At 40.6% G+C, this 24,050-nt stretch overlaps 3 protein-coding genes across 5 annotated transcripts in view; 2 read left to right on the forward strand and 1 right to left on the reverse strand.

Moving 5' to 3' along the window:
- The window catches only part of abcf1 (ATP-binding cassette, sub-family F (GCN20), member 1), a 48,883-nt gene extending 47,644 nt beyond the window's left edge, over window positions 1-1,239 (forward strand). Inside the window, exon 27 of the mRNA XM_044170488.1 lies at window positions 812-1,239. Coding sequence (XP_044026423.1) covers window positions 812-978 — 167 coding nt within the window. The 3' untranslated portion in view covers window positions 979-1,239. The remainder of the gene's footprint in view (window positions 1-811) is intronic.
- Window positions 1,226-11,804, reverse strand: mrps18b (mitochondrial ribosomal protein S18B). The gene is made up of 7 exons (XM_044170493.1): window positions 11,427-11,804; window positions 10,669-10,837; window positions 10,499-10,596; window positions 10,344-10,412; window positions 3,450-3,516; window positions 3,289-3,348; window positions 1,226-1,565 (listed from the first exon to the last, which is right to left on the reverse strand). Exons 1-7 carry the CDS (start codon window positions 11,505-11,507, stop codon window positions 1,369-1,371), a joined length of 741 nt encoding a protein of 246 aa, XP_044026428.1. The 5' UTR covers window positions 11,508-11,804; the 3' UTR covers window positions 1,226-1,368.
- A 138-nt stretch (window positions 11,805-11,942) lies between these two features.
- Window positions 11,943-23,305, forward strand: ppp1r10 (protein phosphatase 1, regulatory subunit 10). 3 transcript variants are annotated; one of them, XM_044170491.1, is made up of 20 exons: window positions 11,943-12,077; window positions 12,246-12,533; window positions 13,810-13,878; window positions 15,936-16,044; window positions 16,157-16,243; window positions 17,458-17,593; window positions 17,690-17,741; window positions 17,822-17,911; window positions 18,009-18,137; window positions 18,228-18,333; window positions 18,485-18,588; window positions 18,699-18,826; window positions 19,229-19,388; window positions 19,545-19,688; window positions 19,814-20,060; window positions 20,249-20,324; window positions 20,443-20,658; window positions 20,868-20,991; window positions 21,110-21,484; window positions 21,862-23,305. In XM_044170491.1, the coding sequence occupies exons 4-20, from the start codon at window positions 15,938-15,940 to the stop codon at window positions 22,020-22,022; spliced, it is 2,442 nt and encodes an 813-aa protein (XP_044026426.1). In that variant the 5' UTR covers window positions 11,943-12,077; window positions 12,246-12,533; window positions 13,810-13,878; window positions 15,936-15,937; the 3' UTR covers window positions 22,023-23,305. The 3 variants fall into 3 exon arrangements, with proteins under 3 accessions (XP_044026426.1, XP_044026425.1, XP_044026427.1); XM_044170490.1 differs by lacking the exon at window positions 13,810-13,878; XM_044170492.1 differs by lacking the exons at window positions 11,943-12,077; window positions 12,246-12,533 and adding an exon at window positions 12,548-13,263.
- Window positions 23,306-24,050: the final 745 nt, after the last annotated feature.

A 24,050-nucleotide genomic window follows, 5' to 3' on the forward strand; every position in this document is an offset into this window, starting at 1 on the left:
CTTGTAATGTTACCAGTCTTGCCACTAGGCGTCACTGTGCACATTCACATGTGAGTGACCAGCAAGTATGAGCTGTCAGAGAGAGAGAGAGAGATTTTACCATCCCCTATTTCCTGGGGCTCATAGAGTTACAGATTAAATAAATTATGACAGGCAGAGCACCGCTCTAGTCAAAAATGTTATGGAGGGATTTTCCTCCACTTTTGAATCTTCACCATCCCCCGTTGAAAGTTTAAATTGGCTTTTTCTAAACCACAACTCTATCTTACGTTTCATACACATCATTGCCTTTGCGATGTACGTAGTTGCCCATATCAGTAATTTATGCACAACGTGCTCCCTTGTGTTGTTGTTCAACATCATTGATGCAACCCTCCCCAGAGTATGTATGAATATGTATATTCAAGGTACAATATATTGTCATATTACTTTTTAACGTAAATATTTTTGGATCCCTTGAATGTGGTTATTACAGAAATGTGACCAAGATATGTGTTGAGCGGGACATTAGAGTGTAAAAATCATTCTTGTCAGTGCTCTCTGGTGGAAATGAATTATGTAACGGAGACACAGTTTCTAAATGACCTCAGACATATTGACATTTACTGTTACTGATCAGCTCACATTATGGAAGCCGTTTCCACCACAAAAAGACAAAAACTGATAAATTTGGGAATGAGTCAAAATGATGATACTAAGTCATAACTTTGCTTATTTTAACTCAATTTCAGATCAATAGATAAAGCTGTCCACCACATCTTTGTACTGGTAGGGTCTATATACAGTACTAACTGTTTCCCTTCTTGTCCAGCTGTGATCATTGTGAGTCACGATGCCCGGCTCATCACAGAGACTCAGTGCCAGCTGTGGGTAGTGGAGGACTGTACGATCAACCACATTGACGGAGACTTTGATGATTACAAGCGGGAGGTGCTGGAGGCCCTGGGAGAGACCATGGTCAACAAGGTTGACGCATGATCACACAGCCGCTGTCAGGACACACTACTGCGCTACACTCCATCTGGACTGGTTGACATGTCTCACAAAACAACATTAAAAAACCCTTGGATTTGTTGGGACTGGACTGTTAACATGTTTTCATGGGTTGGAGCGTGAAAATACTGGAGTGTTAGTCCTATTAATCATTTCTATAAATAGAGTAAGGTAAAATGTCTTGAATAATGCTGTGGTTAAGATCTACTAAGGCAAAATAATAAAAAATAAATTTTTCATGTGTTATGGTGCAATTTTATTTAAATTCATATTGTCCAATAGACATGTATATTTGTATAGCAAACCAGACATAGTTACTGCATTAATGGCAGCAACATCACAGCATGACCAACAGGACTGGTTCTGTAGTCTCCATCACTTTAAGTAAGCCTTGTATGTCTTCTTGACTTTAGCCACGTCACTCTCATCAGGCTTTATTTCACCGTACCATTTATACCAGGTGTCTTTAGAGGTTAAGGACTGGGGAGGCGGTGTGGAACCCACAGCGTCATGGGAATTGGAGTAGTCCTCTCCTGAAAATTCCACATATGGAATCTGAAAGGGAAGTAAGCCTGAAACACAAGGTGTTAGGAGTGGTTCTGTTATTTAAAAAAGTTTTAATACATTACACAATATACAGAAATCCCTTCCGTCTGGTGTGGAAAGACTTAACTCAATCTGTAAAACCTGATTTACCCTATCTCAACAAGCTGCTATCCACCTGTAAGAATTTCAGTAGTGTGGCTTTCAATGGTGCACTTTAGTGTCCCAGGAGTCAGTGGTTTAACATAAGTTTTACCACTCTGAATACGCAAGGACTAAATTCTGGGCAAAATACAGGCGACACCTTAAATTCTAATTGTTAAAATCCTATCTCAAGTAAATAAAGCATCTGTTTAAAATGCAGTAGTATTCACATCCTCATGTTACAGTAGCAATACCACAATGCAAAAAAAAACTATTAGTGCTTAGCACAAAATAAACATACCAGTAATTTTCCTAACATGTTAAGCCAAACCCAATATACAGTGGGTACGGAAAGTATTCAGACCCCTTTAAATGTTTCACTCTTTGTTTCATTTCAGCCATTTGCTAAAATCAAAAAAGTTCATTTTATTTCTCATTAATGTACACTCAGCACCCCATCTTGACAGAAAAAAAATATATTAGGAAATGCTGAAAATTAACGCCAAAAAGTTCAATCTTGGTCTCATCAGACCAGAGGATCTTATTTCTGAGAGTCCTTCATGTGTTTTTTGGCAAACTCTATGCAGACTTTCATATGTCTTGCACTGAGGAGAGGCTTCCGTCGGGCCACTCTGCCATAAAGCCCCGACTGGTGGAGGCCTGCAGTGATAGTTGACTTTCTGGAACTTTCTCCCATCTCCCTACTGCATCTCTGGAGCTCAGCCACAGTGATCTTTGGGTTCTTCTTTACCTCTCTCACCAAGGCTCTTCTCCCACGATTGCTCAGTTTGGCTGTACAGCCAGGTCTAGGAAGAGTTCTGGTCGTCCCAAACTTCTTCCATTTAAGGATTATGGAGGCCACTGTGCTCTTAGGAACCTCGAGTGCTGCAGAAATTCTTTTGTAACCTTGGCCAGATCCGTGCCTTGCCACAATTCTGTCTCTGAGCTCCTTGGGCAGTTCCTTCGACCTCATGATTCTCATTTGCTCTGACATGCACTGTGAGCTGTACGGTCTTATATAGACAGGTGTGTGCCTTTCCTAATCATGTCCAATCAGTTTAATTAAACACAGCTGGACTCCAATGAAGGAGTAGAACCATCTCAAGGAGGATCAGAAGAAATGGACAGCATGTGAGTTAAATGAGTGTCACAGCAAAGCGTCTGAGTACTTATGACCATGTGATATTTCAGTTTCTTATTTAATACATTTGCAAAAATGTCTACATTTGTTTTTTTCTGTCAAAATAGGGTGCTGAGTGTACATTAATGAGAAATAAAATGAACTTTTTTGATTTTAGCAAATGGCTGAAATGAAACAAAGAGTGAAACATTTAAAGGGGTCTGAATACTTTCCGTACCCACTGTAGAATTAGTCTTAAAATAATCATATTGGGTTGTACAGAGGACACTAAGTTGTACATTTCTGCAGTCACATTTACTGACGGTACCTGTAATTTTTAAAAAATATTTTTCAAGTAATGTGTACTTAAAATATTAGGGTTCAAAAGAGAAAGAAAGACATCAATGCAAGGATAAAAGGACCTCAAAGGGGCTGAGGGCAGCTAATAGTAAGGCACTTGATATTAAGTCGTATTTTGTGTTGCATACCATGATCACGTGCCGTGTTAATTGCCTCATTTAGCTTCGTCTGCTGTTTCATACACACACCTGGAGACAGTAGAAACATCACAACATGAGCCACCTGGTAATTAACTGGAAGACCCTTATGCATCAATACATGTGCTCACTTTGATGACATGTTGGCTTACCAGTTTGAGTGGGATCATACACCATCCCAGTGTGGGGACTAATGAACTGCTGCAGCAATTTCACATTCTACAAGACAGGATACATTTGGGTTAGCATAGCATTGGCGAGGAAATGAGGCAATCAGTTGAACTGCATAATGTTGCTACATAAAGCTATACAAGGAAAGTATATGGAATATAAATGGAACTGTACGTTGATTCTAAATGTGATTGTTTTTTGATCATTTAATTACACAAGAAAGAAAGCCAATGTTTTTGTTGACCACTTTTATACAGTCTATGGTTGACCACAAATATTTCTGCCATCATACTTATCTTTATGTACTTTGAGCATTTACATTAGTTTAACAAGCACCCCCCTTTTGTGTACAACTCCATAATTGACTGATTACTGTTCTTGAACCAATTTCATCCTGGTCTCTTCTGAAAGGGAAGAAGTACTCAGAATGTAAAGTAAAAGTACCAATACAACAATGTAAGTTTTACAAGTAAAAGTCCTGCTAAGTAAATATCCATAAGTATTATCAGTAAAATTACTCATTATGCAGTTCATATCTCCTATTAGATTGTTAATACTGATGCATCAATGTGTAAAGTGTATTTTACTGTTGTAGAGGTTCTCTGTTAGTGTTTTTCCACCAAATTAGCTCTGGTTCTTAAACCGGTTTATTTTTTTTAAAGGTGTGTGGAGGGCAGTGGACATGGCATCCTCTGTGGATCTGTTGGTTCTGAATCCAAGGGTCCAGGCTAGCTGAGATGTTGTCTTTGATGTGCTGGAGAACCCATTTTCAGGGGCGGTAGTCGTTTAGACTACACACTGCAAATATTTTTGGTACAGGGACAATGGTGGCTGTCTTGAAGCAGGTGGGAATACTCTCCTGTGACTGATATGTTGAAAACTCTGGGCAGATAATATGGTCGGCATCTTAAAATTAAAAACTTGACATCTGGGAAACACTGTCCATCAACTTTGATCACCAAGCATCACTGATGTAAATAGAGTCCGCCTCCCCTCACCTTCAGGGAGGAGTCTCGTGTTGTGTTGGCGCGAACACGGCCCACCCGTCAAGTGCAATAGCTTGATCCGTGGATGTTGTGGTGGAGCCAGGTCTCTAAAGATGTGGGCACAAGTCTCTGATTTTCCGTTGCTGAGTTAGCCTGACTCTTATTTCATCCATTTTATTTTATTTTTATTTCCCAGAGGTAGGCTTCGGTCAAAGATGGGTTAGCTTAGCTCTTATCCAGGCTCTCTTCCCCTCTTCCTGGGGCAATTACACCACTTAAATTGAACATTTTTCATACTATCAACGCGTGTGACTAGCTAACAAGCTCACATGCTTAATGTCAACAATAGCACCTGTTTCTAGCCATTCATCCTCACCACCTCCCTCAACAACCACCTCCCTCATGTGCTCCCCCTATCGACATGGAGCTCTCCTATTGTTGAGTTCTGCATCTTGCAAGAGAGACTGTGTGACTAGTAGGTTTTTTAACAATGTGCTTCTTAGCAAATCAGCTCCACTCCCAGTCACTCAAGAATGTCAGAATGCATACAACTTTTTTCATCGATATGAAATTTGCCCTATTAAATATACGATCTTTAAATAACAAAGCACCTTTTAGAAATGGCAGGTATGCAAATTCATCATGGGTGATCAAAGGTGACAAAGATGTGAACCCCCCCCCCTTAAAAATGTCCTTCCCCCAGGGAGGGGGAATATCGGCTTTAAAATGTGCATTTACAGTCGATTTTAGCATGAGGATACAGGGGAAAAACTCACCCCAAAAATAATGTAATCTTACTGCTACAAAAGTAATATAAGTGGGTGGGGCACCCCAGTAGCTCAACTGGTAGAGCACACGGCTACTGTAACAAGCGTTCCGTTTAACTACATCATAAGTAACGTAGGTCCATCTAAGCTAGGTTAAATATCTACACCGTTGTCTCATGTTCCAAAACAAATCCAAAAGCAAACTGTATTTCGTCAAGGTTATATAAGTATTAGCCTTGCTAATATCATAGCAAAAAGAAAACGGAACCATCAGCGGCTAACATTAACATAACATTACATTAGCTGAGGAGCTCAACTTATGTTGTTAGCAGGCGAATGTTAGACTCCATGGAAATAACGTTAACAACTAACATTACATCCAAATTGTGATGGCTAGCGTTCACTAAATCAAACTCAACTCAAACTTATCAGTCCCAAGCTTGACATATCATATAAGCCAATTAAGGTTATCGTAACGCTAGTCTAAGAGATTCTTAAGTAATGGTGCAGTCCATTGACCATACTTATATAGCGCCTTTCTAGTCTTTCCGACACATTCATACACTGATGGCCGATGCCAACTGCTCATCAGGTGTTAAACACGAACTACTCCAGACCCTGGAGCCATTGAAGCTGTCGCAAGGGGATGTGCCTGCAGTTATATTAACAAACAAAACGATTAGGCTATTTTTTAGACCAAACATATTGAAATATGCCACTTCTATTATGTTCACACTCAAAGCCTAAGTGTTAAACACGAACTAACTCATTCACACACTCAAACACTGAAGGCATTTTGGGGTTCAGTGTCTTAATAATAATAATCTTCATAATGAAGACCCTGGAGAGACTGGTGCTGGAACAGCTGTGGCCCATGGTCAGACCCCTCCTGGACCCCCTTCAGTTCACCTACCAGCCCCGGCTGGGAGTCAAGGACGCCATCATTTTCCTGCTTAACCGCATCCACACCCACCTGGACAAGCCGGCAAGGATCATGTTTTTTTTACTTCTCCAGTGCTTTCAACACCTTCCGGCCAGCCCTGCTGGGTGAGAAGCTGGCAGCGATGCAGGTGGATGCCCCCCTCGTGTCCTCGATTGTGGACTACCTGACTGGCAGACCACAGCATGTGCGCCTGCAGCACTGTGTGTCGGACAGCGTGGTCAGCAACACTGGGGCCCCTCAGGGGACTGTCCTCTTTCCCTTCCTCTTCACCATCTACACCACAGACTTCAGCCACCACACAGAGTCCTGCCACCTTCAGAAGTTTTCTGATGACTCTGCTGTGGCGGGATGTATCAGCGGTGGTGAGGAGACTGAGTACAGGGCTGTGGTGGGGAACTTTGTCTCATGGTGTGAGCAGAACCATCTGCAGCTCAATGCGACAAAGTCTAAGGAACTGGTTGTAGATCTACGGAGGGCCAAGGCACCAGTGACCCCGGTTTCCATCCAGGGGGTCAGTGTGGACATTGTAGAGGATTACAAGTACCTGGGAGTACACATGGACAATAAACTGGACTGGGCTAAGAACACTCAAGCTCTTTACAGGAAGGGCCAGAGCCGCCTCTATTTTCTGAGGAGGCTGAGGTCCTTCAACATCTGCCGGACAATGCTGAGGATGTTTTATGAGTCTGTGGTGGCCAGTGCTGTCCTGTATGCTGTTGCATGCTGGGGCAGCAGGTTGAGGGTAGCGGACGCCAACAGACTCAACAAACTGATCTGTAAGGCCAGTGGCATTGTGGGGGTGGAGCTGGACTCTCTGGTGGTGGTGTCAGAGAGGAGGATGCTGGCCAAACTACATGCCATCTTGGACAGTGTCTCCCACCCACTCCATGATGTGCTGGTCAAACAAAGGAGCACCTTCAGCAGAAGACTCATCCCACCAAAAAGCCCCACAGGAAGTCATTCCTGCCTGTGGGCATAAAACTCTAACTCCTCCCTCTAAGTGTCTATATGACCCTAGGTCACTAAACTGGACATTGATCATTACATCTCTGCAATACTTGTGAATAATTGTGCAATATACTCTTTTCAGTTTTAAATTCCCTATTTATTGATATTGATATTTTTACTGCTGTGCAATATCCTCCGTCTCATTATAATCCTAATAAGCTACATTTAACTTGACAGTTCATGCACTATTACTTAATACCGTATTATCATCATCAACCGGTATACCCACTTGTACTTCACACTTATTTTATTTTATACTTATACCCACTTGGTACTTAATTTATTTTCTGACCTGTATTATAGTGTATTATATTTTTTGCTTAGTACTTCTATTCCTGTGTGCACTGACGTGATAGTGAGCTGCTTTAGCAAAAGAGTTTCCCCTCGGGGATCAATAAAGTATTTCTGATTCTGATTAGGCTATTTATTAGACCAAACATATTGAAATATGCCACTTCTATTATGTTCACACTCAAAACCTAAGTGTTAAACACAAACACTGATGTTGAGTGCAATGAGATAACTCTCGGCTCTATATAAATAAAATTTGAATTGACGGAGCATTCTCGCGGACAACCTGGAAAAAAAAAAGGTATTAATTATGCCTACCATTTTTAAATGATATGCCATGTTGGTTGTTGAGCTGTGATAAGAAAATGGCTGTGAGCAAAGTTTACATTAGATTTTTTTGTCATCCTTTTAAACAAAATGCTGCCACACTGGTGACAACTTCTTTGACATGGTGTCACTGTCAATTAGTTTGGAGTGGAGTAGCTAAATGTTCAGTAATTAATTAGGCCTAGCAATTTAGGTTGGCTGAGTTCAAAGTTGTGAAAACAGGGGTGTTGACTCCCTGTCTTATAGTCTATTAAACCATACGATTATTAAAACAGAAACACATTTGTTGAGTAAAATATTTGAATACTATTTTTATTCAAAATCAATGTTATTTCTTACACAATATAGCCTACCACTCAAAAATAAAATACAACAGGTCTGCATATGTCCCTCCCGCCCCTGAAAATAATATATTAAGAAGCCTTTCTCCTTATGAAAGTAACACTAGCGATTAACCAATGATGTGGTCAGACAAGAGCATATCGACCAACCAATTAACCATCCGACCAGACGGTGTCAGCCCTAAATATGAATGTATTCTTTTATGTATATTTAATTGCTGTTGTTTTATTATGTATGTGACTCGAGAGGTGTTTATACATAAATGTATTATTGTCTCAAGGTCCGCTGCACTTAATCCAGTCCCTGCACTTTGTTCCAACGATGATGTATATAGGTAATCCGTGTTTCCATAGATAATGTGCTTCAGTAATAAAAAGGTGAAAAAACAATAAATTAAAACAAATGTAGTGAAGTTTTAAGGAGCTACTGGCCGCCGCATCTGCACGCACTGCCTTAACTAGTAACAATAGCTGTCAAATAATTGTGGTACAGTGAAAAGTACACTATTTCCCCTCTGAAATGTAATGGAGTAGAAGTATTAAGTAGCATATAATGGAAATACTCAAGTAAAATACCTCAAAACCGCACTGCTGAATACTCTTGAGCAAGGCATTGAACCCTTAACTGCTCGGGGTGCTGTGCTATGCAGCAGCCCCATCACGCTGACATCTCCATCTATAGGTCATGTGTGTGCATGTGTGTGTATTTTGGGCCTATGTGGGTGTAAATGAAAGAAAATAAGAGTGAAAAAATGGAATTTCCCTAATAAAGTAGTTCTTCTTAAGTACTGCACTTGTGTATATGTAAGTTCTTTCCACCACTGCTATACAAAGCTTTGGAACTGGTTTAAGTGATACCGAACCAAAGTAAACAAAGAAAATTCCAAGGTACTCTGAGTCCTCAGATAAAACTGACTGGACAATATTAGCTTTAGAGCTGAAACATTTAGTTAATTAATTGATTAGTTGATAGACTACTAAACTGAATGGTCAATGACGGTGGCACGTCCAGATGCAGAGGTCAGTAGCTCCTTTAAACTTCACGACATTGTTTTAATTTGGGGTTTTCCCCCGCCTTTATTGCTGAAGCATGTATTATCTATGACAGAAATAATGGATTAAGTGCAGCGGACCCTAGGACGATTACTGCCCACGGACCTAAGGCTAGTCCACTACTCAGACTGCTCCTGGCTAATGTCTGGTTGCGGGAAAATGGAATGGATGGTAAATGGACTGTACTTTCCAATCTTTCTGACTACTCAAAGCGCTTCAACTACATATCACATTCACCCCATTCACACACATTCATACACTGATGGCAGAACAGCTTATCAAAGTAACTAATCATTCACACACACTCACACACTGAAGGTACAGCCTTCGGGAGCAATTTGGGGTTCAGTGTCTTGCCCAAGGACACTTCGACATGTGGGCTGGGGGAAGCCGGGATCAAACTGCCGACCTACCACTAAGCCACTGTCGCCCACAATGGATGAAATGGGACTCGGGCTAACCCAGCAACAGCAAATCAGAGACTATTGTGCCCACATCTTTACAGAGACCTGGCTCCACTACAACATCTGGATCAAGCTATTGCACTCGATAGGCGGGACGTGTTCCGCGCTGACAGAAGGCAAGACTCTTAGGTTCTGTCCAAGGTTTCTGCCTCTTAAAGGAAGTTTTTTCTTGCCACTGTCTTCTTTCTCGCCTATATTTTCTTTTTTATAAATGGAAATGTGCTTGGTAAGCTTAGAAAAACACAGCCACAAGGCTGAACAAATCCTGTTTCAAATGTGGTGAAGATGGCACTAAGTGAGAATTTTGCACTGTACCATCTAAGGCTATGTCTAGGTGGTGGTCTGTGATAGAACTGTGAGGCTCTCTGCTTTCAAACAATGTATTGTGTGTCATGGTTGAGTGAGGATTCAACCAAATGCCATCCTGAAAAATAGTATCAAACCATGAAGCAAGATGCTCCATATTCAAATATTGCAGACAAATCAAGAATTGATCTATTTTTGGCAAATAAATCAGTTAAATGAGCTGGTACAGTGCTTGGTTAGAATAAAACAGCCAGATTCTTAGACCTTGGTGGCAAAAGATTGATAACTGATGTATAATAGAACACTACAATGTACTGTAACTCAATGGCGTACAGTATGTGTGTTTAATGTGCAGTGTCATCATTAGAGTGACTGAGATGCTAACCCACCTGATGGTGGATGATAACGTTTGGATCCCGACAAATTGGACAGGGGTTTCCACATATCTTGTCTCCTCTCTACAAAAACAGAAACAATGTTGAGGTTACTTTTAATAACAGATGTGATGCATGGAACTAAAGGTGGATTAAAATAGAGATATTACAATGCAGGTCTTGCGCGTCTTCTGTGGAGGAATGCCTCCTTTGTGGTTCCTCCTGTAGCCTGCCCACACTGGATTGGTTCCATACCTCTCAATGTACTCTGTCATGGGAAAGGAATACTGTAAAACCAAGAATATGGGCTAAAGATGAGACTTGATTTTCCTTTACATACCTTCACTCTCCAGGTAATCCCAGGGTCTGTTGTTGTAGCGGGAGAGAGCCTCAGCAGCCCTAGCAGCATCCTCATCTTGGAGTGATGCTGCTTTGCAGAAAAAGTGACTTGGAGGTACAAACAGAGAGAGACCCGGGCATGTTCTTACAGGTAGCCTCTGCAGACAGGACTGAATGCAAAAGAAAAAAACCTCACCACTGTCATCATTACAGCATCCCAAACACCTTCATAACTGACCCCCTCCTGTCATTTAGTGTACAATTAATGGTGCAGCTTAAGCTAAACCTTAGGGATGCATGAAGCCCATGACCGCATTTATGAAGGTCAGTATAAATGTGCCTTGCCTGTCGGACACCGTAGCTAAATAACCTGTAAACATTAAATACACATGGCTCTCAGGCGTGGCATTAAAACTGCTAGAATAATATGCAACACTATTGTCAAATTAGCGAGGTACGGAATGTATAACGTTAAGCCGAAGCCAATAGCGCACTTTACTGAGTCATATTACAATGTCCTGCGTTCTACCGACTGTGTATTATTATCGATAAGTTACCAAATTCTAATTAAAGTAAGTTATCGCAAGGGTAACGTTAATTTACCGTACAGCTACTCTTGGCTAACATTACGTAAGCTACTGCACAGCATAACGTCCAGCGTATCTTCTGACTTCAACATTTGAAAACCTTCGTACAAACTGATCACAAATATAGTTAATCGGATGATGGGCATATCAACAGCACAATTAAATGTAATACCTGATATTGTCGTAATGGATGTAAAATAGAAGGCGACAGACGGCACAAAACCTTCACGATGCCTGGGATGGAGGCAGCCATTTTTCAAATTGGGGTTGTAGGTGAAAGGTGAAAGATCAAACGATATTGTAGCAAATAACTATATCAAACGAAGCATTACATTTTATATCAAAATGTAATCATCCATAAATCCTTTATATTTTGTGTAAAACCACATTCTGCCGTTTTTATTTTAATCTATTGGATATTAGATGACTGTTAAAATGCTGCGTTCTCTCTGACTGTCGCTTTTGACCACCACTGTACACTGCCGTGACAGACAAAACGGTCGCCATTTTGAAGAAATGTTATAAACTACATTTACATATCAAATAAGCACTATAATCCAGTTTAATCAACAAAATTAGTTGGTGTTCTTTAGCTTTACTAATATACATACACAATACTTTCAAAGTGAATCTAGGGAGTAATTCAAAATAAGCTCGAAACTGTGATTCGCCATTATGCCCTTGACAGGATGGGGAAGGTCGTTTATCCACCATTTTGTTTCAGCGAAAACGGAGAAAAAACGCTGCCCGTGACGTAAAAAACGTCACGTAGTATAAAAGCTAAGTCCCTCCTATTCGAGTTCATTCCTGGATTTGGTCAAAGGTAAGTGTAGTCAGAAAGACAGCAAGGCTTGTTTTCAACATTTTGTCCGTTTTAAATGCGAAATTCTTACTGAATGTATTCAAAAAATCAACAAAGGACTTTGATATAGACAAAGGACGACGGAATCTGAGTCTAAATTGAATGTGTTTATTTGTGTGTGTTTTGCAGGTATGAATTTGCTTTGCCGAAGACTGAAACGTCGAGGACTTTGAACAGCTCTACTCAAATTCATATTTTTTTCTTCAAGTAATGGACATTTGATTACTATTTTTGCCTCCAGTTTGTTCCTGAAGGAAAGGCTAGCCTTTAGCTATCACAGCCCCACCCATAAGAAGTCTTTCAGTTGATATTAAAACCATGAAGGTTGACGATATAAAATTGATGAAATAAGAGATATAAGTGCATGAAAAGCACACTCTGATATTCCCGAGACGCTGAGGATCTATAGTATCAATAGTAAGTTGATTTTGAAGTTAAATTGAATCGAGATCAATCAAATGAAAGTAGTCGTAGATAATAGGCTAGCTAGCGGTAGCTGGCTACCGTAAGCTAGCTTGGTTCTTGGCAAACAATTTGAACATAGACAATGTTATAGTATGAGCTCACACAGGAAAGTGGACGGAGGCATAAGGCTCCGTTTCTTTGTGTGTGAGACGGAATGGACGAATTGTACCAACAAAACTAAATATAGCCAGTAAATTAGTAAATAAACATAAGCAATCTATTCATAAAGATTGCCTTACAAAGCAAATTCCAGCTCATGAAGTCGGACTTTTTGCCTGCCAGACTTGTTTTGTTGCTCCACGGAACGAACACCCACCGCAATCTATACATAAAGATTGCGTTAGTTTGAGGATTGTGGACATATTTTATGAAGCACCGTGTGTGTTGAAATGTCGACAATTATAGCACAGGGACTTCCCGAAAGCCCGCATCATGTACTCGGCAATCTGTGGATAAAGATTGCAGGATGACTCAAGCGAAATGATCTTTCGAAGCACAAAGTCGGGATTGACAAATATGGTGGATTGGTTGTGGTTTGCTTGTCGTCCTCGGACAGCTCCGGGGGCTAGCCGTGTTCTCGGAGCAACATTTGGGAGTTTTTGCAAAACTGAAACGCAGAATAAGTATAGACTCCATCGTATTGTCTGAGTGCCACACGCGTATGGTTCGCTAGATGTCTGGTGTACGTCGCCTTGTTGTTCTATCAACCAGCACGGTATTTGCTATGAGAGCCATTGTTGCTTGTGTAGGGATTGGTTTGCCGTCGTCGAAGTGGTTAACGGAGGGAGGGCTCTGATTAGCAGTCAACCTCCAGTTCCCTCCCCATTGTCAGGCAGCTAAGCCACAGGAGCAGGCCTGTTCTCAGCTATGGCAGATGCCTGCTTAAGCGCAGTCCATTTATAGGCAGCGTGAACTGCCCTTATATAACCGAGGGCGTTATTTGATTCATTCTGTTTCTCCTTGATGAATATACCTTGTTGCCTTACTCATAGTCAAGTCTGTTATTGCGTAACAGTTATAAAAATGATCGTAAATAATATTTTTATGTAGAAGGTTTGGTCATTGAGTACAGGCATAGGTTGTTTTGCCATATGTACCAGTGATATATATAATAGCACCATAGTGTGACTATGCTCAAATAATGTTCTTTCCCCCACTGAACCAGGAACCAGGTCCATGTTTTTAACACTGATTTTGTGTATATTTGTAACAATTGTGACATTTACAGGAATTGGGTTATTTGCAGTGTTGTGGAGGTCTGAGACTATATAAAACTTCTACTACAACAGTTACACGGGTAAGACCTAACTGATTCCTCACATCATGACATTTCCAATGAATTGATTTCCGCCAGAATTGCAGGTTCTGTACATGAATTGCCAAATTGGCACAAAACAGTTTCATTATTAAAAACATAAACATGAAAAATAAGTGCATGCTTATAAGGCTCAAGCCAAGCAGTTATATCATGTAACATTTGGAGGTTATTTATGAGACCTTTTGTCATGATCATTTTTAAGATCCATAAATGCCAGTAGACTTAGTGTTGGCTGTCTTTGTTTGGATCACATTGGACTTTTCAAAGATAATAAGTAGACTTCCTGAAATAATGAAACATCCAACACCTTTCAGTCATGAGTTTGTTTTACAGTTAGATTAATGTGTGACAGTTCAGACCATTGTCATGTGATGTTGCATTAACAATTGTATTAATTTGTAATGCATTTCTTATTGTGTAACAGACAGTATAGTGTCAGTGTGTAATCATAAACTAACCTGTAGGTGGCAGTAAGTGGCCTGACTTGCACCCTCTGCCTGGAACAGTTGACAGTGATGTCAATAACACCAGTGTAGTCCAATATAGAGATACCTAAAGTCTGATCATCACATTTGAAAGGACACAGATGAGTATTTAACAAACTTATTCTACAGTTTTCAAGCATTTCATACTTCATACAGTTACCTTCAATCACATTTTCATTTGTTGCTGCGCATAATCTAAACTTGTACCATTCATCTTTCCATCAGATACCATATAAATTAGAAAACAGGTTTTTACAAGGCAGTATTGATGTTTCTGTTTCCATTACCCTTGTGAGTTGCTTTTTTGCACAAATGTGAATGATTGTGATAGACGTGTGCTATTAAAAAGTTGATACATCATTATCAGTAACATTTCTTGCAAAAATTCCTCTCTTTGGCTACTTTTATTCTAACAAAACTTTGACCTTTCACCTCATTTTGTTTTTGATACATATAATACATACATTTGTAAAAAATATATATATATATATATATATATATATATATAAAATAAATAATAATAGATGTTGAATACACTAATAGTTAAGTTTGATATGATTAGGGAAACAATTCTTTTGAGTAAAAAGTTGATTTATAGTGAATGGGTAACATTTTGTACGTCGGTTTTATAAACATGCAGTTTTGTTGTATGCGTTGCTGCTGTCTCTTTAATCATAGCCTGAACTGGAATAAACAGTGTTGCTTCACACACAAAAACTAACATTTTATCAGACTACGTGTCCTGTCCTGCAAGTAAAAGTCCCAGAAAGGAGACACTGACACTGAGGAATAAGTTACAGAATCCTGCCTTTGTCCCTGCTGGACTGGTGTCAAGTTGGCCTCATGAACCACTCCAAACATCTCAAGTATGAGGCAACACACTGAAGCCATCATGCACTGTGGATGTTTGACTGCCAGAGCAACAGAGAGCTGTGTGGCTGGAAGAAAAAGCTACTGCCTGTACTTTTAGTGTTTTGTATGTGAACATGTCAGCCATATCAATCTAGATATTGTTACCCTTTTCTTTCTTAGTCTGATATACAAATAATGTATTGGATAGTAGTTCAAAGTGCTCTGCTCCTGAATCGCTGCTTTGTAAGTAGGGGTGTTTGGCAGCTTGATGAATATGCCTTATATTCTTTGGACCTTGATGTTGATGGAATCTCCTTGATAAAAACAGGTTGGTGTTGTCAACCACTGAATCACTGAAGCGAGATGATTCAAAGTGGAATCTGGATTGTGACTCTGACTGCTGTGACCTTGTTGGGCTGATACGGTGAAGGTTTTTGTGTGTTTGATGTGATCCGGCTTTTGAGCCTTGATGGGACTTTTTTGGGACAAAACAGATTGGAGTTGAGTCCTAAATTTTAAAGATAGTCTGGGTGGAATTCTGTAGCATGGAGCTCTCTTCTATTTGGCAGGCAAATAGTCCTCACTAAACAGCACTTTAATACCCAAAGACAAAAGATTGCTTGTACATACCAGAAAATGTAATACACCTATGTCCTGTTGTGTGGCATGTGTATTAATTGTTTGAGGTGTGTATTTCAGATATGGCAGGGGGACCAGTGGACCCCAGAGAGATTTTGAAGGGTGTGGAGGCTCTGCTGGGGAAGGATGGAGAGCTCCGCAGCCTGGAGGGAGTCCCAAAGGTGTTTAGGTGAGGAACTGAAATTAAACATGACACATTTCTGTGCCATGACTGTTAACAATTGAATGATGACTCTTAAACAAAGATGATATCTTAACACCTTTTTTCTTTTTCAATGCAGTCTCATGAAAGCTTCTACCAAGATGGTCAGTAGATGTATGTACCTGAACATCCTGCTTCAGACGAAATCCCATGATGTTCTTAACAGGTAGGCCTTACTTCTACTTTGTATACAGTATATTGTAAGTCTTGGTCTTTATTAATATTAACACAGGGGTGGAAAAAGTATGAAAACAGTCCATTCAATTGGACAGTTTTTTGTGTGAACTCTTTACAAAAAAAAACCTTAACTCAAGGTCTGCTTACTAACTTTTTCAAGAGCTTTCAAGTCACTCTTGTAAAATTCAATTCTGTAAAAGTTAAATGTTACTGAAATAAACATACATAAATTTAACAAAAGACCATTATGCTCCTTTGCATGCAATTCTAAAGAAAAGAGTGGAATGTTCAAACTTGAATTAAGTAATTTACACAATTAAATATAGAAATTGCATTTCTAAAAAAAATGTTCCTTGAGTCAGTAACAAGTTACAGTTACATTTGTTTTCACAATATATCTTCACATAATGGTATTTTTGTTGCATTCAATAATTCAAAGTTCACTAGTTCAAAGAATATTTTTTCAAGTTTGTTACAACAAGTCAGTATCACTAAGGCTTCAAAGCTCCCCTATGGTGTAAATGAAAACAAGAGGATGATGTCAACCTCAATGTATTAGAACACTCATCTGTTGAATTCATGTACTGTTTCCATTAATATAATTGTACATCTGTTGTTTCGACCATTTTGTACCGGTTACTGATCAATCGCTAATTATTCTCACACCTTCCAGATTTTTAACTGATGATGTCAGTTGGCTGTTTCGATGTAGTGAGTGCTCTTTGAGAACCTACAACATACAGTACTCTGTAGTAGACCTCTTTGAACAAATCCCACAAAAATACCCAAACCAACAATGAATGTATCCCACAAGTATTGTATGTGTGTGTATCCAAAACCTGATATATCTTATTCCTCTCTGTCATAGAGCTCCACAAACTGTAGTTTATTTGGACTCAATCCCACATACACAGTCCTGCTGCCATACTCACTACAGTCATAAAGAATTGAGAGATGAAATTCTTAGCTTTGGCTCTGCACTTGGGAGTTGTTCATCATAAGAAAAATAAAGAATAGCACGATCCTCATCATTTAAGAGAATCAACTAAAAAAACTACTCTGAAAATAACCAGTTATGATTTTCTGAGTAAATATTACCATGTTTTAATGTCTTTGTTGATCTGCAAGTGTAGTCAGTGACCATTTCAATCCTTCATTGCAGGCCTCCTTCATTATAAATCAATTATTCCCTCCTTCATCCAGGTTTATCAGAGTAGGTGGCTATAGGCTGCTCAACTCCTGGCTCACCTACTCCAAAACCACCAACAACACCCCCCTGCTGCAGCTCATCCTGCTCACACTACAGAAGCTGCCTCTCAAAGTGGACCACCTCAAACAGGTACTGTCTCAGTTTATCCACCAGAACACACCTCCAGTACGCTGTACAGCAAACTGTAGCATCTAACCAAATGTTTTTGCTTTTATCTTCTCCCAGAACAACACAGCCAAGCTGGTGAAGCAGCTGAGCAAGAGTGCCGAGACTGAAGGTCAGTTTGCTTGTACATCAAAAATCACAACTCTATATAGACAGCAGTGTGTATCCCACTAATATTCTTTTTATTTTTAGACCTGAGGAAGTTGGCATCCGTGCTCGTAGATGGCTGGATGGCTACAATCCGTTCCCAGAGTGTCTCGAGCAGTGGCAACTCTCCTGCTGGTACAGACTGATCATTTGACTTTGGAAATGTCTATCTCTGTTTCACAGTGGCTCCTCCTCATGACAGTTTGTAACACACTCTTCATTAATCTTTTAGATAAGAAAAAGAAGAAAGAGGAGAGCAAGGTTCCAGTGCGGGATGTGAAGGAAAAGAGTGGAGATGAGGAGAAGAAGAAGGAGAAACCTAAAGCTCATGCACCCAGCCACACAAAGATTCGCTCCATAGGTAAACTTAACCTGAGCAGTGATGTAGTTGGCTCTGAATGTTAGATTTAAAGTTCTGTATGAAATAATCAACATATTTTGTGTTGTGAAGGATTGGAGATGGACACTCCCAACCCAGCCCCTGCTAAGAAGACACCGACTGCTCCACAGCTGGGTGACAAGTACAACATCAAGCCTCCAGTCCTCAAGAGGCCATGGTACTGTACCCTCCCATAGGCCTGTTGCCTCATTATCTCTGTTAGCACAGCACCATCTTGTGGTGTATTCATGCAACTGGCTCATTGCAACCCTCAGGTGGCTGATGATAGTACTTACATGTTTCCTTTTGTGTTCATTTTCCTTCAACAGCTCTGGTCCATCAGATGCTCCACCTCTGGAGAAAAAATACAAACCTCTGAATACCCCTTCTAACTCTGCCAAAGAGATCAAAGTCAAGATCATTCCAGCACAACGTAAGTTTAAACATGCATGCATTTAAAGATCACATTTTAACTGTATTTTAAAGAAGTGATAGTGATGTAGCAGCTGTGGTGTTCACTGCTCTCTTGTATCCTCACTGCAGCCATGGAGTGCACAGGGTTCCTAGATGCTCTGAACTCTGCTCCAGTGCCTGGGATCAAGATCAAGAAGAAGAAACCTAGTACTAGTACAACAACTAATACCAAGGCTGTCTCCCCCACGTCTAACAAGGTACTGACTGCTCTCAGTAGATTTTGACCTAGTATCAGTGTGTATTATGGCCATTGGCAGTACAAAACAGCCTCAGAATATTTAAAAATATGAAATTTTATTTATTTATTATTCAAAAAAAAAAGTCTAAATCCCCAGAGCAAATCTGATTCTGGTGTGTTGAATTTTAACCAAGCATGATAGACTTTGCTGTGCTGTCTTTGTAATAATTTCCACTTTGATGTAAATAGCTGTTGCAAATAAGTGAGGAAATAGCTGAATCAGAGCATCTGTCTATCTCGTCATGCAAGACTTTCCAGGAATTCGGAACTGTTAACATCTTTTTCTTTTTACACATAAAATATAATCCAAAACTCAGGTGCTAAACCAGTCATCTCACTCTTGTTCCTTTTTTGTCCTCAGACAAGTCCATTTGACAGCAAACCCTCTACGTATTCTTCATCTTCTGCTAAACCGTCATCTCCAGAAACTGCTGCTTCCACCACTCCTGCTGATGAAAACCAGGAGCCAGAGCAGCCTGGGACCCCTGTTCCCTCTGAAGACCCTGAGGCCTCTGACAACGGTAAGGTCCTTACAACCTCACCTACGTGCTTCTTGATGATAATAGAGTTTAATGAGTTTCTTTGATATTATACTGATTTGTGTTTTTTCTAGTTTCACTGGAAATGTTCTCAATGTCCTAACATATTACTTTCTAATTGTCTCTTCTTGTTTGTAGGTGAGAAGCCTAACGCTCTGGCAGAACCACGCGGAGAAGAAGAAAGCTTAACCAAGAAGGGCAAGAAGAAGAAGACAGTTCACTGGGCTGAGGAGGAGCAGCTCAAACACTACTTCTACTTTGATCTGGATGAGACAGAGAGAGGTAAGGCATGTGGTTCTGAATACCCAACAGGTCTAAGTTCGGTGTTTACTGTTCTAAGACACCAGTGGGTCTGTAAACCATCTGAAAAAAAAAATATTAATGATATCATTGCACTTAATTCACAGTCAATGTCAACAAGATTAAGGACTTCGGTGAGGCTGCCAAACGAGAGCTGATGATGGACCGGCAGACATTTGAGATGGCTCGACGGCTCTCCCATGACACCATGGAAGAGAGGGTGCCCTGGACACCCCCGAAGCCCCTGACACTGGCCGGCAGCCTGGTCACCCCCGGGGCAAACAGCACAGAGAAACTCACCCAGAGAGACCGCGAGATGGGCATCCTGCAGGAGATCTTCCTCAGCAAAGAAAGGTAGGGCAGTAGACAAATCCTGTTGTATTTATGGTAGTTTGTAAGTTTTCCAGGATCAAAAATATATGAGTTATAAATGCCAAAAAGTGAAGACAGTGTTCTCTGAATTGTTGACCCTTTTTATATAACTTACAATTTGAGTGGCCTGCAGTGTGTGTTATTGATTTGCCATCCTTTCTTATCACTAGTGTACCTGACAGTCCACATGAACCAGACCCAGAGCCTTATGAACCAATGCCTCCCCGTCTCATCCCTCTGGATGAGGTTAGTACAACCAAAACACACACATTCTGTCTCTCGTGTCTCTTTCTCTTATTAAACACATACTGTACGTGTGTGTAATACCTTGCCTGCTAAGCTGTCAGTCTGGTCTCCTCTGCAGGACTCTTCCATGCTGGATGACAGCTACGTAGAGCCCATGGAAACCACATCACAGGGCTCTGCCATGGCTCAGAACGAGAGCTCCAAGCTGCCGCCTGTCCTTGCCAACCTCATGGTCAACCTGAGCAACAGCTCCCGCAGCCCGCAAGCCACAAACACTGTCAACAACCCTGTGGCTCCCACTGTCAACGTACAGGAGCTGCTCTCATCTATCATGGTAAATATATGATAGTATAGTCAGTTAGTCAGCAGGAAAACATTCTGGATGCTGGTATACTTCTTTTAACTTGCTAATCAAAGTATGCCTAATTCACATTTTATTTTTCAGGAAATTTCAATATCTAGTGTAAAATATCTATGCAGTTTGATGTAAAAATGTCTATTTGTATTTGTAGTGGGTAGCTAATAACAGCTGTCTGTCGTCAGGGTGCTTCTGGTAACCAGTCTACGGAAGACTTGATCAAGCAGCCCGACTTCTCAGACAAGATTAAACAGCTACTGGGATCCCTGCAGCAGACCCAGAACCAGAACCAGGGTGGACCTCCACCAGGTAAACTCAATCTCTTATTCCATTGTTGAACTACATCTCTCCTCCTGCTGTCATGACCACCTGTTCTGGTCCTTCTGTTACTTGTCGTTATTTAACTTTTTTTTTTCTTTCTATCTAGTCAACCAGGGTTTGCTGGGCCATGGTCCAGGCATGACTAATATGAACAACATGAACATGAACATGCCCATGCAGATGCCCATGAATGGTGGCTACCCGCCCAACAACCCGCCCGGCGGACCTCGCTTCAACCACCCGCCACCCCCTCATAACCACGGACCACCTTTCAACGCTGGCGGAGGCCCACGCATGATGGGACCGCCGCCGGGCCAGGGCCGAGGAGACAACGGCAACTACTGGGGAGATGACTCCATGAGAGGAGGGCCACACAGAGGGGGTCACTTCCACAGAGGAGGCCGCGGCAGAGGAGGAGGAGAGCCAGGCTTTAGGGGCCGAGGACGAGGAGGGCCCAGAGGAGGACACAACAACATGAATGGTATGTGGGACATAGGGCTTGGGAGTTACCCTATATTCTCAAATAATGAGTCTCAAATAATAGTGTGCCCAGCACAAACCAATAAAGGCTGCATAAAAACTGATTAGGGGTGAAATTACCTGTACTAATAATAGCTCACATGGAAAATTTGACATAATGTTGCATACTATTGAGCATAAACTTAAGATCAACTTGAGTTGAGACAGATCTTAAGAAATAGACCTGTCTCTAATATAAGTCTGTTTCAAATTAAGGCCTTTCTCTGCAGTTAAATAAAGAGGCCAGCCACTGTTGGGAGATCAGGTACAGTGAGTCCTCATCAGAGACTGGGTGTATTTTTGTGTTGTGATTGTAATACTGTTGTTTCCTCCTATCAGACATGTCCAAGAGGCCTGTGTGTCGTCACTTCATGATGAAGGGAAGCTGCAGGTACGAGAGCAACTGTGCTTTCTACCACCCCGGTGTAAACGGACCACCACTGCCCCCCAACCACCCCGCTAACAACCAACACAACCAGCACCCACAGCATGGACACTAGTTGACACTGCTGCCAACCTGGGAAAGACTCTCAGAACTTTTGGCCTCTGGAAGAGCTGTTCTCTGTGATCAAACCACTGCACGGTGTGGGGGCTGCTGGTTAAGACACAAGCATAGAAAGAGTAGGAAGTTCTGTCCTACACTCTGAAGTGTCTGTGGAGTAATTCTGCAGGTGACTGACCTAAGGCACTGAGCTCTGCCTCACCTGAGAGAGAACAAACAAGAGAGGAAAGTGTAACAGAGGGACTCAAAGGCTGTGAGATGATCACTGATGGGACTCTGTGTTTTTATTGTGATCATTTTTAACAGTGAGACTGAAACAAGCCGCCACACTTGACCACTATGTCTGCTCTGTCACTTTCCATACCATTAATGTGGTCGACCAAATGGAATTCCCTTCTTATTGAGGCTGTTATACTGTGTACCTACATGTGACATTGCTTTCATATTCCCTTTAGTTTTGTTATTTCATCTGTCATGTTTGTACACAAGAGTCAGAAATGTTCCCTTCTTAAATGATTCTAAAATCTGAGACAAAAATTTAGGAAGCACTTTATAAAGATAAAGGCCAACAGAATTAGGCCACAGCTGTGATGTATTAAAACTGGGCCTGAAGAACTGCATAGTATTTAAACTGCTTTATTTCACCTTTTCCTGAGAGAAAATTAGATTTGAACTCTGCTGACCTGATGAGGAAGGCCTTGCTTTTTTTCTTTTCTTACAGCAGTTGGTATTGAATGTGAAGATTGTGAAGAAGCAACAGCAGTGTGTTATCATATGTGAGCTTTCCCTCTGTGCGCTCTGGCTCAGCAACTCGCAATTAGACCATCAGCTTGACAAATGTGTGGCGTGACAATCATGAGCGTCAAACATGCCATGGTCCTGTCAGAAGAGCAGCTTCTCCCTGATCTCAGAGCAGCTGCCTGTGTCTTCTATACTTATATCTGAACCCAGGATGGTTTTTTATTGTCAGTGTTAAGGAGTCAGATGAATGACGAACTGCTCTGTGGGTCAGCTATACTGAGTGTTTTCTGTGAAAACAATGACCTTTGTGTCTCTTGTGGGACTGTAAGAATGTAATGGTTTTTGTTGCTCCCTCCACCCTCCACGTATTTTTTTTATTTTGATACAATCTTGAGAATGTTGGCCCTTTTTAAGATGGGTTCAGTTTTTTTGTCAGTATGAAATGTTTGTATTCATGTGTTTGTATGAATACAGAATACACATTCATATTTTCAGTTGAATTCTTTTGTACACAGTGTATTGAATAAATGTCCAAATATATATGTAGCTGTGTGTTATTTGAAAGTGGGACTACTGAGAACAATATGCAGTTTGGATGAAATGGAAACATTGTGCAAAGAATAATTACAGGACATTACGGACATTGGACATTTTGCAAATACCTACAACACACAATGCATACATTAAAGGATAGGTGTATACAACACTCACATGTGTACATAGAAAGTGTTTTCATTCGTTCCTTCTGTCTATACTGGCCATGAAGTGATACATCCAAGCACGACTGTGAAAGATGGGAGACTCAAGCGCAGATTCAACCTTTATGGCATTTTTACAAATATTTATTTAGTTTAATGGGGTAGGGCAAAATAATAAAATATAACATTGCACAAACGGCAGTCTTAATATGAGTTGAATCAACATAGTGTAAGCTCTACAAAAACTGAAAGACAGATTTATTAAATTTGGTTTTTACAGGTGTTTGTGTCTTGTTTGCACCCTGTGTATCCATTTTGACTAATTACTAAGAGAATAATGGATTTACTAATTTATTTTAATTTAATCTAATTTTACTTTACTGTGAAGAGGAGGCAACTTTAGAACAGGGAACCTGTGGGGGTTAATAAGTGTCAAACTACTAGTGAATTAGTTATGAGCAAGACCTCACTTTAGAATGGGGAACATATTCTGAGTTAGAAAGACTTCATTTAATTGGACACTATTAACACTTGTAGTTTTGTTACATATAATAGACCATATTTATTAAGTGTTATTAAGGGAGTAT

This window comes from Siniperca chuatsi, linkage group LG17 (assembly GCF_020085105.1).
Source record: "Siniperca chuatsi isolate FFG_IHB_CAS linkage group LG17, ASM2008510v1, whole genome shotgun sequence".
Lineage (NCBI taxonomy): Eukaryota > Metazoa > Chordata > Actinopteri > Centrarchiformes > Sinipercidae > Siniperca > Siniperca chuatsi.

What these genes read in the sequence shown, in the direction of transcription:
- mrps18b (XM_044170493.1), bottom strand. Translation starts at nt 11,507, where the DNA reads ATGGCTGCCTCCATCCCAGGCATCGTGAAGGTTTTGTGCCGTCTGTCG. An exon ending in AGACGCGCAAGACCTGCATT is followed by an intron (nt 10,413 to 10,498) that starts GTAATATCTCTA and finishes CTGTTTTTGTAG; the next exon opens with AGAGGAGACAAGATATGTGG. An exon ending in GTATGATCCCACTCAAACTG is followed by an intron (nt 3,349 to 3,449) that starts GTAAGCCAACAT and finishes TACTGTCTCCAG; the next exon opens with GTGTGTGTATGAAACAGCAG.
- ppp1r10 (XM_044170491.1), top strand. Translation starts at nt 15,938, where the DNA reads ATGGCAGGGGGACCAGTGGACCCCAGAGAGATTTTGAAGGGTGTGGAG. An exon ending in CAGTGGCAACTCTCCTGCTG is followed by an intron (nt 17,912 to 18,008) that starts GTACAGACTGAT and finishes TTAATCTTTTAG; the next exon opens with ATAAGAAAAAGAAGAAAGAG. An exon ending in GTCTCATCCCTCTGGATGAG is followed by an intron (nt 20,325 to 20,442) that starts GTTAGTACAACC and finishes TCTCCTCTGCAG; the next exon opens with GACTCTTCCATGCTGGATGA.